The 13,655-nt window shown below is 61.8% G+C and overlaps 4 protein-coding genes across 4 annotated transcripts, besides 6 other annotated features; all 4 read left to right on the top strand.

The window, feature by feature from the left end:
- Positions 1-195: 195 nt before the first annotated feature.
- Positions 196-1,446, top strand: Tco025E_00912 (uncharacterized protein; the record flags this gene model as incomplete). The annotated part of the gene is made up of 1 exon (XM_029367851.1): positions 196-1,446. One exon carries the CDS (start codon positions 196-198, stop codon positions 1,444-1,446), a length of 1,251 nt encoding a protein of 416 aa, XP_029232036.1.
- A 255-nt stretch (positions 1,447-1,701) lies between these two features.
- Positions 1,702-8,508, top strand: Tco025E_00913 (putative heat shock protein HslVU, ATPase subunit HslU; the record flags this gene model as incomplete). The annotated part of the gene is made up of 1 exon (XM_029367852.1): positions 1,702-8,508. The coding sequence occupies one exon, from the start codon at positions 1,702-1,704 to the stop codon at positions 8,506-8,508; it is 6,807 nt and encodes a 2,268-aa protein (XP_029232037.1).
- A 49-nt stretch (positions 8,509-8,557) lies between these two features.
- Positions 8,558-8,592: a sequence feature (A-rich).
- Positions 8,593-8,650: 58 nt separating this feature from the next.
- Positions 8,651-8,673: a microsatellite.
- A 171-nt stretch (positions 8,674-8,844) lies between these two features.
- Positions 8,845-8,873: a microsatellite.
- A 123-nt stretch (positions 8,874-8,996) lies between these two features.
- Positions 8,997-9,022: a microsatellite.
- Positions 9,023-9,156: 134 nt separating this feature from the next.
- Positions 9,157-9,200: a microsatellite.
- A 128-nt stretch (positions 9,201-9,328) lies between these two features.
- Positions 9,329-9,898, top strand: Tco025E_00914 (chaperone protein DNAJ; the record flags this gene model as incomplete). Its single annotated transcript, XM_029367853.1, has 1 exon — positions 9,329-9,898. The coding sequence occupies one exon, from the start codon at positions 9,329-9,331 to the stop codon at positions 9,896-9,898; it is 570 nt and encodes a 189-aa protein (XP_029232038.1).
- A 436-nt stretch (positions 9,899-10,334) lies between these two features.
- Positions 10,335-10,363: a microsatellite.
- A 125-nt stretch (positions 10,364-10,488) lies between these two features.
- On the top strand, positions 10,489-12,978 carry Tco025E_00915 (uncharacterized protein; the record flags this gene model as incomplete). The annotated part of the gene is made up of 1 exon (XM_029367854.1): positions 10,489-12,978. One exon carries the CDS (start codon positions 10,489-10,491, stop codon positions 12,976-12,978), a length of 2,490 nt encoding a protein of 829 aa, XP_029232039.1.
- Positions 12,979-13,655: the final 677 nt, after the last annotated feature.

The raw sequence follows: 13,655 nt of genomic DNA on the forward strand, positions 1-13,655 counted from the left end.
AAAAAAAAAAAGAGCGGTGTTAGTTTCTCTCGAATTCGTTTTTTTTTTCCCTCCCCCCCCCCCCTTCTGCGTGTGTGCTTGTTGCCTCCTTGTGTCATTTCTCCCTCCTCCACTGCCCCTTCCCTGCTTGCCTCGCCCTGCAGACTGCCCGAGTATCGTCCAGGGAGTAGCGGCGGGCGACGCGGCTGGTGCGGGATGAGCGGGCGGGGCGTCGTGCGCATCCTTGAGCCGCACGGCGACGTGTACATCACCGGCAGCACCGTTGTGCGGCACAAAGTTGGCGACGACGGCCGTGAGTTGGACTTCTTTCCGAGCGGCTACGACGTGCAGCTGGTGCTCACAGCCAAACATGTCTACAAGTTGCTGCAGCGCCACCCGCCGCCGCCGCCGCCATCGTCGTCGTCGTCGTCGTCGCGGCCAGTTGACAGTAAGCGCGCGGACGGGGAGGCGGACGAGTTGCAACGGCAGCAACAGAGGGAGAGAGAGGGGGCCTGCAACACACAGCCGCCGCCACCAGCACCGCCGCCGGAGGTGATGTGGCGCGAGAGCCTCGGGCTGGTTCGAGCGGTGGTTCCGCTGCACAATCACCCCGCGCGTGTGTGGGCTGCAGAGCGCAACGAAGCAGGCGCCAACTGCCACGGCTTCGCTATTGAGTACTTCAGCACGCGGAAGAAGGGCCCCAAACCGTCCGCGCAGCGCACCTTGCTGCAGCGCTACATGGCGGAGGTGCAGTGCCGCTGCGTGGACGACGTGTTCACGGAGGTGCAGGTGACAGCGCCCGACGGCACTCCCGGCGGACTGCGAGTGCGGGAGTTTCACGTCGGCCTCGTGCGACCACCGTGGTCCGCCGGGGTGCCGCATGTTCCCAGTGAAGGTTCCCCTTTCTTGGAGCAGGAGTGGTGCTGCCTCTTCCGTGAGGCGCGGATGAATTACTGGCATGAGCGGCTTGAGGACAGTCTCATCGCGGAGCCGGAGGTGTTTCAGTACCAAGTCTACGCCATGGAGTTCCCTCGTGCGGCCACTTCCACTGCAGCAGGGGCGAGGAGAGAACAGCAGCCACTTCTCTGTCAACTCGTGCTCTCTACCGAGCGCCTCTATGCTGTTCCTCGTCACAACGCCAAGCTGCTGGCGGTGGAACTGCCGCTGCACCATAGTGAGATGCACTCGCGGTGGTTTACCGTCGCCGCGATGCAATCCATTTCCTGCAACTCTCTCACTGGTGTCATTGTGTGCACTGGATATCAGCAACACGACGGACAGCAGCAGCAGGAGGAGGACTCGCGCGTGCGCCGGGGCCTGACGCACGTGAATTCTGCAGCGGAGCCCGGCAAAGCGGTGACGCTCACGCTGGGCTTCTTCAGCGTGGCGGAGGCGGAGGAGGCAGTGGTGGAGATCCAACGCGTGTGGGAGCTGACCCACCGCCACGCGGATTTCCCCCTTGCATGACTAATATGAAGTATCGTAGTGACATTCACGCTTGTAGGTGCGGGTGCGTGGGCGTGGGTGTATGGGTTTTTGTTGGGCAAAGCGGGGAGGGGAGTGCGTCCATCCGTCCTTGCTGTGGGCCGCCGCCAATGTATGCCCCCTTTTTTTTTGTACTTCTTTTCTTATTTCGGTGTGCTCCTCTCACGATTTCTGCGTGGACTCCGTTTCGCGAATGAAAACGTGCGCGGAGGTAGAAAAAAAGTAGTGTCAAATTCAATGTTTAGGCATCGCCAGCGCACCCTCATCGGAATGCTGGCGCGCCACGCAGTGGTCGAGGCAGCAGCGCCGTTTGCCAGCTCGCACCTCTTCACTCAGGGCCGAGGCGGTAGCAGCAGCGGCAGCGACGGCCTCCTGCTCACCATTGGGGACATCACGGTGCCTGTGCCGACGAGCCTCCACCACCCGGAGCATGTCAATTGGCTCCTTCCCGGTGCCGCGAGCTGCGGCGATGGTGCGGATAAACCCGAGAGCAGCGACGAGTTTGCCACCCATGGCTTCGGCGACGGCGGGTTGCAGCTGCGCGGAGGCAACGCCTTCTTTCAGCTGCAGGACCCCACGACGCGCAGCTACCTGCGCTGGATGTGCCAGAAGGAGCAGCTCCGGCAGGACATGTGCCTCGTGGGCGAGCCCGGCCCCGCGCTGCGGTGGCTAGTGCAGATGTACTCCCACCTTGTGCGGCGTGAGGTGCAGTGCCTTTCACTTAATCGCGACACCACCGAGAGCGACCTCGGCCAGCGCCGCGAGATACGCAATGGCACACTTGTCTACGATGACCAGTGCGTCGTGGTGGCGGCCCGCGAGGGACAGCTGCTGCTCTTGGAGGGTCTGGAGAAGGTGGAGCGTAATGTGCTGCCGGTGATCAATAACCTTCTGGAGAACCGTGAGATGCACCTTGAAAATGGCATGATGCTCATCCACCCGGAGCGATATGACCGGCTGTTGCAGGAACTTCTCTCCACGAGGCGAGGCCGATACGAGCAGAATCGCAGCGACGACCAGGGCAGGGAGAGGCAGGGTGCTGAAGATGCCCTGAAACACGCGGCGGCGCAGGAGGAGTTGCGCCGGATGGGCTTCATTCGCGTCTCCGAGCACTTTCGCGTTGTGGGTCTCACAGTTCCTGTTCCCCCATACGACGGCAACCCACTCGACCCCCCGCTGCGCTCACGCTTTCAATGCCTTTACGTTACCATTCCGTTGCCCGGACTGGCGGTGACGCAGGGGACGACTGCCGCTGCGGTGGTGAGCGGTGGGCGGGGCGCGGATGCGGCGGAGTCGCTGTTAAAGCTCCGATCCATCATTGATGAGGTAAACGCGAGCACGAAGGATTTTGTCGTGGGTGGGAAGCAGGCGGGCGGCGGCAGCGGCCGTGAACAAGGCAACAATCCCCAGACAAGTGGCGGCGGGGCGGCAATGACGCATCGTGGATTGCACACCATTGGCAGCTACGAGATTGCGGTGTTGTCAAGGCAGCTGCAGTTGTTCCCTGATATTCCTCTCGGGGAAATCCTCCCGCGCGCCTTCCCGTGGATGCTGTACGCGCAGCAGACCGCAACTGCGGGCGCCGCACACCTCGAGGAGTCCACGCGTCGCAGGCGTGAGTATGAGCGGGTGCTCGCCGCGTGCCACATTGCCGCTCCGTTGTACGAATGCCGCCGCACTTCGATCGACAATGACGGAGAGGACGTCGGCATCGACCAGGCGGGCGACCTCAGCGCGGCGGAGCAGGGTGCCACGAGCCCCCGTGCTGTAAGAGGCTCCTCCCCGACACGAGGACAGGGGCGCTTGCGTCAGGCGTTGCGCGAGAATGTGGTCTCCCAGCGGCGCCGTGGTAGCCGTGACGGCGCTGAGAGAGGCAGCGAGGAGCCTGAGGCGGCTCGTCGTCCGGAGGAGTTCAACGACGTGCTACGGGTTGAAAACATCCGTGTAGCGGAGCACGGCCGCAGTACCGTGGTGGGGGACGCGTGCATTGCCTGCAGCAAAGGCGGCGGCACCTATCTTCTGCCGATTTACCTGGGTGCGGCCGCCGTCCCCGCAACACGGGAAGAGGCGGGACGGGCAATCGTGGTGGCCGAGCGCTGCCCCACGCCCTGCAGCGTGTTCACCCCGGCGCACTATCACGTGCTGCAGTCCATGCTGCAGCTGCACATTGCGGGGCAGCATATTTTGCTGCTCGGGCCAACCGGCTGCGGCAAGACGACGCTGCTTCGCGAGTTTGCCCACTTGGCGGGGTATCGCACGGAGACGATGTACATGTACGCCGACATGACGAACAAAGACCTCTTCCAGCGCCGCACGACGGACGCCTCGACGGGGGACACAAGGTGGGAAAACAGCGCACTTGTGGAGGCCGCGCTGGGCGGCCACATCGCCGTCCTTGACGGCGTCGACAAACTACCACATGGAATGCTGTCGTCCCTCCAACAGCTCCTCGTGGACGGGAACACGAGCCTCTACGACGGCACACTGCTCCGGTCGCAGCGGGAGTACGAGATACTCAAGCGGGAGTTGATGGCGACGGACCAGGAAATGCAGGCACGGCGCATTTTTCCCGTGCACCCCTCCTTTCGCGTCGTGGCGACCGCGCGGTGCGGAGTCTTTGCTGGTGGCGGCGGCAGGCCGAAGCAGGGGTCCTGGAGAGTCACGCACGAAGTGACCTCTCTCTTTGGGCTCGTGATGATGCCGGCCACCACGCGCGCGGCGCTGCACGCCGTCCTCGCACGGGTGGCGACAAACGAACGGCAAACGTGGCGAACAGAAATGGGCGCTCTCGCCGAGGAGGATAGTGGCACGGAGGCTGAGAGGACGCTGGAGGCTGTCACGCGTGACATTGACCGGCTTCTGCGCCTGCGCGATGCACTCGAACGTCTGCAGGAGACCGAGCCCAAGGTGCCGCAGCTGAGTCTACGGCAGCTGCTCCACTTAATCCGCTTCAGTGTGCGCTACCCGGATGACTTCACGCCCGGTGTGGAGTCCGCAGTGCTGCTGCCGCTTATGAACGCACTGACGGCCGAGCAGGTGAGGCAGGTGATGCGCTCCTGCGGCTTTTCTGACGTGGGCCGTCACGAACCAGAACAACAGCAACAACAACAGCACCCCCATCGTCAGACGCGAAAGGTTGCACGCACGGAAGCCGAACTGTCGGAAGGACGTCGAAGCAAACGCCAAGATGTTCTCGTGGAGCTCGCAGCTTCAGATGCGCTCAACAGGACAAATGAGGGAAATGGCCATGCGCCTGCGCGTGTCTTCGCGGTGCATGGCAAACTTGTTTTGTGCAGCAATCGCGTGTACTCGGAGGAGGAGCGGGCGATGGTGCCGTATGTTCCCTACTTCCACTCCAATCCTGTGCACGAGTCCATCATTGCCTGGCTCGCAAAGCAGTACGCTGTGGGAAATAATATCCTATTGATTGGGAACCAGGGTGTTGGGAAGAACAAGGTGGTAGACGCCTTCCTTGCCCGCATAGGCGTGCCGCGGCAGTACATACAACTCCACCGGGACACCACTGTCGGCACCCTCACCATCAATCCGACCGTTGAGGCCGGCCGCGTCGTCTGGTCGGACTCCCCGCTGGTGAAGGCGGTGCAGCGGGGGCACTGCCTCGTCGTGGACGAGATTGACAAGGCCCCGGTGGAGGTGGTGCAGGTGCTGAAGGGACTCGTGGAGGATCACGAGATGCGCCTCCGCGATGGACGGCAGATACGCGGCCCACGCGCACGTGCCATGGCCGCAGGCGGCGACGCCGGCGAGACGGCAAATGTCATTGCCATGCACCCGGACTTTCGAATCATCGTGCTTGCAAATCCGCCAGGGTTTCCGTTCCACGGCAACGACTTCTACCGTGAGTGCGGTGACTTGTTTGCGTCCTACGTGATGGGCAACCCGGATGCGCTTTCGCAACTACGTGTGCTGAAGGCGTACGGCCCAAGCATCCCCGACGCGCTGCTGGTGCGACTCATTGGGGCGTTCCAGCGTCTGCAGGAGAGCTTTGAGGAGGGCCACCTCACCTACCCCTTCTCCCTGCGTGAGTTGATAGCCGTGGTGAAGCACATGGCGGCGTTTCCACATGATGGCATTTACGACGCCCTCAACAACGTCTTCAACTTTGACGCACGCAACGAAAACACCCTGCACCTCGTCCGTCAGGTATTGCACCTGCACCTCCACCCGCTTATGACCGCCGGCGGCATGCGACGCCTCCTGCCGCTCCGTGCTGGGCAGCCGCTGCCGCTGCAGGTCCTGCCGCAGCCTCTGGAAGTGCCGGGGGCGGCGGCGGCGGCGTCATCCGCGGAAGGTGCGACGTCGCTTCCGGTGCGCTTTCTCACCGACGACGAGTGCGGTGGGCCATGCCCTGCGCAACCCGTGCCCACTTGGTGCGAGCGCTACAGAGAGGCGGAGTTTGCCGCCGCTCTGCCGAATGGCGAGTCGGAGGGGTTTACAGAATGGCTGGCGGCCCCGCGTCTTCCGTTTCTGCGTGCAGGCGACGTCGTGTTGGGTGTCGCACCGATGGAGACAGACGCGGAGACGGGGGCCCTAGTCACCCTCGCCGTCCTCCTCCTGCGTGAGGAGGACCCCAGCGACGCGAGTCACAGCGGCAGTCGCAGTAAGCGCGTTATTGTCGCCGTGGTGGCGCCGCCGTCTGTCGTCTCCCTCGGGATGGCGGCGGTGCGGCGCTCGCATCTTCCTCCAGGTCATATTCAGTTTTTTGACCTGACACAGTACTTGCCCGCCGTCGCTGCCGTGGCTTCTTCGTCCGCCCTGGCGCCATTGTTGCTGGCCTTCAACGCCGAGTCGCACGCCGCCTCGCTCGCCGCGGCGGCAGGCGCATCGGCTGACTGGCTGCAAGACACCCTCAGCGCCCCGGTCCCGCGCGTGGCTGTGGTGGACGCGCCGTCAGGCCTCGTGCTGCTGATTAACCCGCTGGCCGCTGCGGCCCCCCATTCCCGCGTTGCCCCGCAGCAAGACGCGGCGGCGGCAGAATGCGCCCGGGGCGCCGTGCTTCCGGTCCGAATGGCACCGCCCTCCTCCGAGGCGGCGGCGTGCCTCGCTGCCGTACGGCCACTGAGCGGCATTGTCGCCATGACGCGACCGCGCAGTGCAGAGTTGTTCGTCTGGATGAACGGTCGCCGCGTCGCCGTCACGGTCCCCGCGGAGGGCGTCGATGCCGTGCAGTTCGTGACCGACAATCTGGCGATGGTGTCCCTCCGGGCCGGGGAAACCGTCCTCAAGTGCGTGCTGAAGCTGGCCGTCTTTGCAGACGGGGAGGCGAAGGCAAGCCTCTGCCAGCTGCCAAGCGGCATCGCCGGCGACGTCGTTGGGTTCGTGGGGACTCAGTCCCCGGCGGCGGCGGCTGCTGCTGCGGCGTCGCATCAGGCGCTGCTGCAGCCTCTCACACCGGCTGAACTGAAGGGGGCTGTCGTTGTGCCAAGCGGCAACGGTACAAGCCGTGGCGGCGTTGTGTACATGGCAGTGGAGGAATACTCGCCAGAGAAGAAGACGTGGTCAATGCGTGTATTCACCGATGCCGACGCCGCAGCTGCCGTCGGTGCCGGCGCGCTGCGCGTCAACCATCCCCACCACCAGCTGCTGGCGACGGAGCCGTCGTCAGCCAAACACGGCGGCAGGACCGTTGCGGTTGACTTTCATCAGCACACGGTGCGCCGGTTTGCGCCCCCGCCCGCGGCGACGGCGACGGCGACGGAGGATGCCGCCGCCGCGTCATCCCGGTTGCAAGCCGCTGGTAACCCCTTGTTTGTCTTGGACGAGGGCGCGGGGGTGGCGCTGTGGTACGACAACGCCGCACAGCGCGTGTCGGTGGCCGACGTCGTGGAGGAGCGCGTGCAGCAGCGCTACCGCAGCTGGTCCGCCTTGCTTGAGGGCTCCGTCAAGCAGGTCGGCGCCGTCGCGTCAGCTCCGCGGCAGCCACTACCGATGACGTACAGTACCCCGCGAAAGAGACCCTCCGGCACGCTAAAGCACGGCAAGGAGGATGACGAGGAGCATCACGGCGGCAACACCTACGCGGGTGGCACTGGCGGCACGGACACTGCCGGACTTGGCGGCCTGGTCGGGCCGTACCGTCTCGACAAGGGGTGGCCGGTGCACCAGGTTTCACCGGAGGAAAAGCAACGGGTGCCACCTAACATTATCGAAGAGGCAAGACGCATGGGCAAGGCCGCGCTAGAGGAGCGACTGCGGGAGATTGGTATGAGTGCGCGGGAGTACGAGCAGTACAGGTCCCTCCAGGAGCGCGTGCAGGCCCCGGTCGCGTTGCTGCGAAGCCTGCTGGGCGGCTTGAAGGCAGCCGAGGGTGAACGTACATGGCTGCGGGGCCAGACGGATGGCGTCTGGGACGACAGCAAGATCGTGGAAGGCATTGTCGGGGAGCGCAACATCTACAAGCGACGCGCCGACTCGACTGAAACGAACCCGTTTCAGTCCAAGCACAAGAAGCGTCTGCTGTTCGTGCTGGATGTGAGTGCCAGCATGTACCGCTTTGAGGGAATGGACCATCGCCTGTCCAAGCTGTTGGAATCCACCGTGATGGTCATGGAGGCGTTTGCCGGGTTTGAGGAGAAGATTGACTACGCGATGGTGGGCCACAACGGCGACAGCGCGTGCATTGAGCTGGTCCCCTTTGGCCAGCCGCCCGCCCACCAGAAGGCGCGCATGGAGGTGTGCCAGCGCATGGTGGCCCACGCGCAGTACTGCTGGTCGGGCGACAACACTGTGGAGGCGATGCGGCAAAGCATTGACCTTGTCACGGCGGAAAAGGGGGACGCGTATCTGGTGTTTGTTATCAGCGACGCGAACCTGCCGCGCTACGGCATTAGTCCGCGTGGACTGAGCGCCATTATGCGGAGCCACCGGGAGGTGCAGATGTTTTGCATCTTCATCGCGACGCTGGGGGAGCAGGCGGAGGACCTGCAGGCGGAGATGCCGCCCGGTCACGGTTTTGAGTGCCTGGACACGCAGGCGTTACCGCATATTCTCAAACAAATATTCGTGTCGGTGAATCTTCTTTAAAGTCAAATAAAATTAAGAAAAAGAAGGAGAGGGAGGGGGCTGGAAAGCGAAAAGGAGAAAAATAACAAAAGAAGAAAAAAAAAAGGAAGGGGCGTAATCCCAGACCGATCATAACCTTCTTTGCCGCGTGCACGTAGTGGCGGAGAGAGAGAGAGAGAGAGAGAGCTCACGTGGGCTCGGTGTGCACCCTTGCTTCTCTCCTTCAATGCCAGCTGCCGTCTGCGCGTCGTGGGTTACGGTGGGTCGCACGCGTTGTTGTTGCTGTTTTTTTTTTGTATTTTGATGCTTTTCTTTTCTTGAGAGCTTGCGAGAGGAAGAGCCGCGGCTTGCAGACATTATATTATATTATATATATATATATATATGTGTGTGTGTGATAGTGTGTCCCACAGTGAACTTTGCTTCGCAGTGCTTACTGTGGGAGACCTCACAGAAGGGTACGTTTTTGAAAGCGGCTCCTTTTCGTCGGCATTTTTTTTTGAGAATTATTCGTTTCTTTCTTTCCTTTTCTTTTTGTTCGCAGACTCGCCTGGGAGTCTGCGCTGGATGGTGAAATCATGCACGTGTGCGCTCCTCATAGCAACTGACTTTTTTTCCGGTTCTCGCTCTTCGTGGCTTCGGCAAGGGAGAAGCAGGCCGTAGACGGCCCTCTCTCTCCCTCACTCTCTCTCTCTCTCTGCGTCTCTCTCTCTGTGTATGTGTGTGCTCTTTCTTGCGCTGCTCCAACGCCCCTTCACTGGTTGTTTGGTCTCTTTGGTTAGTTTCGGGCTCCGGCGTGGGCGGGGGTTAAGTCGTCGCTGCGCAGGGCGTTGCCGCGTGGATGGGCGGGGAGGAGGAGCAGGCGGAGGAGATTCGGCGGCTGCTGCACTGCGCCGCCTCGAAGGCGGACGCCTTCGCCATCCTGCGGCTCGACGCGGAGTCCTGCGAGCTCGCTGACATCAACCGCAACTTCCGCAAGCTTGTGCTGAAGGTCCACCCCGACAAGTGCACCCTGGCGAAGGCCGCCGACGCCTTCCACGTCGCCGAAAATGCGCACAAGCTGCTGAGCAACGAGGCCATCCTCGTGCGGCTGAAGATTGCCCACAGGAAGAAGAAGGAGAAGGAGGCGGAGGAGGCGGCGCGGCGGCAGGCGAGCGTAGGCCCGGTGGGCGGCGACCACGGCGGCGGCGTCAGTCTTGGCGCGGCGGATGAGGCGAACTTGTCGAAGGAGGAGCGGACGCGGCGTCGACGCCGTGAGCAGCTTGTGGAGCAGCAGTTGGAGGCGGCGCGGCTGGCGGAGGAGGCGGCACGCAAGAAGCAGCGCGTGGAGCGGGAGACGAAGGAGCGAGCCGAACTCGCCGCGGAGTTGGAGCGGCAGCGGAAGGAGTGGAAGGACCTGAACCTTTTCTAGGCGGACGTGCAGCGAGTTCAAAGAAGATTACATATATATGGCAAGGCATACTTGGGAAGCTGTCATTATACCTAACCTTACACAAGATCACCGTTATATTGCATGCACACAAATGCATGCAACGGGGTGTGGGGTGCGTTTACGCACACAAGTAACTTTTGGACGTTTCTGTGTTGTATCTGCTGCTTCTTCTTTTTTGCTTCTTTTCTATTTATATATGTGTGCGGGCACATCTCTCTGTGTGTGCGTCTCGCCGCGTTTAGGGCGTCTCTCAGGAGCTCACCACGCAGGCGCCCGCATAGGAGGAGTGAGTGAGGGGAGGCGGCGAAAGCAAAAGGGGCGGGGCGTAGGCTGAGGCTGGACTGGCGGCAGTGCGACGTTGGCAGGGACAGGAACGCGAGAGTGGCCGAGCGCGTTAGGGCCTCGCCCTCCGTGCCTCTCTCTCTCTCTCTTTCGCTCTCACTCCGGGAAAGTATAGGAAGGGGCGAAGAAAGCGGGGAGGGGGAGGGGCTAAAAAACAAAAGCAAAAGGAAACCTCACGCGTATCTCGCCGTCGTTTATTTCTTTGCCCCTCGTCTTAATCGGCAGAAATGCGTCCACACCAGCGGCAGCAGCAGCCTAGAATTGCCTTGCAGCGACTTCAACACCAGAGCCCTGGTGGAGTAGCGGAGTCGAGCTCTACGGCTGTGTCGCAGTCCCCTGAAGCTTCAGCAGCCACCTCGGACTCGGCGTATGCGTCGGAAACTTCCTCCGAGTACACCTCCGAGGAGGTCTCGGAGACGACGTACACGCCGAGCAATGAGCCACTGTTTCTATCCATGCCGTTTGGACCAACTGGTCGCACTGAGTCGGTGTTGCGGGCAATGTCGCTAGTAAGCGGTGGCTGCACGGAGGGTCCGTTGTCGCCATGGACCGAAGCCAGTATCGGCCTCAGCACCTTCTCTCGAGGAGGCACAGGTAGACGTGGTGGCGTTGGCAATGCCCACGGCGGCACTAACGCACTACCACCGGCCTTTCTGAGTGCAAAAGGGCGAAAATTTCCCGGCCAGGGAACGGAAGCCCCGCAAGAGCCGTCAAGCCCCTTAACGAGGAGAAACTTCACGAATGCAGTCACGCCCGCCCAGTGGCCGCCAGTTTCAGAGATCGGGACGAATGTGCCGGGGAGGACCACCGCGCCACCGCGCCCCCCAAATCCCATGGGGGACCTGCATCTGCCCCCAATTCCCGACAAGCCTCGCCCAAGAACAAGCGGGGCATGTGTGCCTCCCACCACAGCAGGGCCATTCACGCATGGCCCGGGCAGCAATACTGGTAGATTCGCCCTGGAACGGCATCCGGGCACCAGAACCGTCCGGCCCCCCACTTACCCAGGAGACGCTGGGCTGACAAGGGTCCCTGAAAAGGCTGCAATTGAGGGCGTGGCAGGGAGGGCAACTGCCCCGTCACCGTTAGAATTTATTCCGACCAAGTCCGAGGCGTCTGCAGCGCCTCGTGGAGGTGCACCGTTTGCGCCAGGTGGCAGTGATGGTGGTGGTGGTGTAGAGAAGGATGTGAGGATGCTGTTAGGGGATGCGGCGAAGCGACGGGTGGGGGCGCTGCGAACAGAACCTGCAGAGAAGGACGGGTTCGGATCTGCGGTGAGAAGTGCCTCGTCTGTCCCGTCGTCGTGGGAAGGCACAGTAGCCGCCGCCGTCCCCCCGGCGCTGGGCGCCGGCGCCGGCGCGAAGCCACCCGACGGTACGGCGGAGGTCACAACGGAAGCTGGATCGCTGGAGGAGAACGTGGCGAGGGTTTTGGCAGCCGCCAAGAGGGCTGCTGAGGGACCGAGGGCTGCGCTGGTGGTGGCCCAGGGAGTGGGGCTTCGCGTGTGGGATGCGCCGAGGCCGTCCACAGGGCGGACGGCGATGGTAGCCAAGGCAAGGGCACGGACAGGAGAAGTGCCGTGTGGCGACAAGAGAAGCGAGGTGGTGCCAGCGAACGACGCACCCCACGATATTTTCTCTCCCCTTTCCCCTAAAGCTCCCGGAGTTGGGGTGCTGGAAAAGACACAGAAATTCGCCAATGAACACCACCAAAAGCCTCCCCACCAACGGCAGCCGCAGCCGCTAGCAAGGTGCAATGTGCCACGCCGGCTAGCTGAACAAAGGCTCCTAATGGAGGAGAAAACCCAGCGGCGGAAGTTTCGAATACTTGAGGCCACTGACCGTGCCGTGATTCTCAATGATATCATGGAGAAGCAGCAAAGCCTCAATCGCCACTGCACTCTTAGGCCCGGAGGTGAGGCCAGCGGCGCTCAGTCCCCGCTGCGCCCTCCCCCTCAGCTCAATGAGAAGAAGTCGGTTGCGGGAAGCGGCACCTCCGAGAAGCCCTCCAGGACTGTCAGTCGCGCGCCGGGCGGGGAAGCTCGGCGCAGTCCACTTCCACATGTTTTGGGCGCGGGCCTGGCCCTGGCCAGGCCCATAGAAGGCGCCACTTTTCATTCCCCAAAGAACGCCAAGGCGGAGAAGGCGGTGCTTCACAAGCCGCCGGGGCGGCGCATGAAACCGACCCGGAGACGCGCCATAAAGCCACTGATGGAGCTACCGCCGTCCAACGAGGTGTCACTCATCGAGCTAGCGGAGGGGGACCAACGCGCAGCGAACGATGGAGCGGAGAGTCCCAACGAGGCGCATCGGTCTTCTCCTTCCCACGGCCGAAGCACTTTTCAAAATTCAGAGGCCGGCGCTGCAGCAATCGTGCACAAACCGTCCTTTCTCGACGGTGAGGACGCAAAAAACACTGCACCTGTCACGTGTATTGCTTCTCTGGATGGTGAGAGGAGGTGTGGGAGCGCAAACTCCCTGAATAGTTCTCTCTACAATCTCCGCCAGGTTCCTCAGCCGACGCACCCCCTGTCTCCCAATCCAACAGGCGAGATGGGCGAAATTTGTCGGACATCGAACATTTCTGCCGCCGCCGCCTCCGCAGGCGCAGGCCGAGATTCCAAAAGACGTAAGGTTGCCGGTGTTGGGGGCGTCCCTCGCACCGGGGTGCTTCCTTCGCTGAAATCAGCCGGCCGCGACATTGCGCGCAGGGTGTGAACCGAGACGAGGTGAAAGCGGGCAAACGAGCCCTAGCTAAGTAATGAGAAAGAGAACGAAGACTCCGAAATTGTTCCAGTAGATACGGTTTGGGTGCATTGTAAAGTGAATGTGGTATATGGGTAGAAAATAAGTTAAAAGTGCAGTTTAATGAACGGGCAGTGTAGAGTGATGCTTTGTGAAGAAGGGGGCTTTCTCGGTTCCTTTGCGCCTGCTTCTGCCTTAGCGGTTGTGTCCCTTTCCATTTTCCCTTTTATGTGCCTCTCTCTTATTCGTGTGTGAGACTGCTCAGCGCCCAGCTTCACAGTTGTCTTTGTTCCTATACACATGCATGCATTCTCGCATTCGCGCAGACGCTTTCCCTCAGGCGACGTAATACGCGAGGTGTAATAAATTTGGGTTGAGCTGCCGATACAGCGTCACTCAGTGCCGGGCATTACTTCGATTTGATGTGTTTTTTTTTCTTTGCTTTCCTCCTCTTCTCTCCTCTCTTACTAATGAGCGTCTAAGTATTATATCGGTCTCTCTGTCAGTATGTATGTGTGGGTGCGCGTGTGACACGAGGCGACAAAGTGGCGGTGAGGAAACGCCAAGTGCCTCGTTGCGTCAGTGGTGGGGAGACAAAAGTGGCCGCTGGAGGGTGTTGGGGGTGCGGCCCGGCGACGCTGACGACATTT

This window comes from Trypanosoma conorhini, assembly GCF_003719485.1.
Source record: "Trypanosoma conorhini strain 025E chromosome Unknown Tco_14.4_contig_00025, whole genome shotgun sequence".
Lineage (NCBI taxonomy): Eukaryota > Euglenozoa > Kinetoplastea > Trypanosomatida > Trypanosomatidae > Trypanosoma > Trypanosoma conorhini.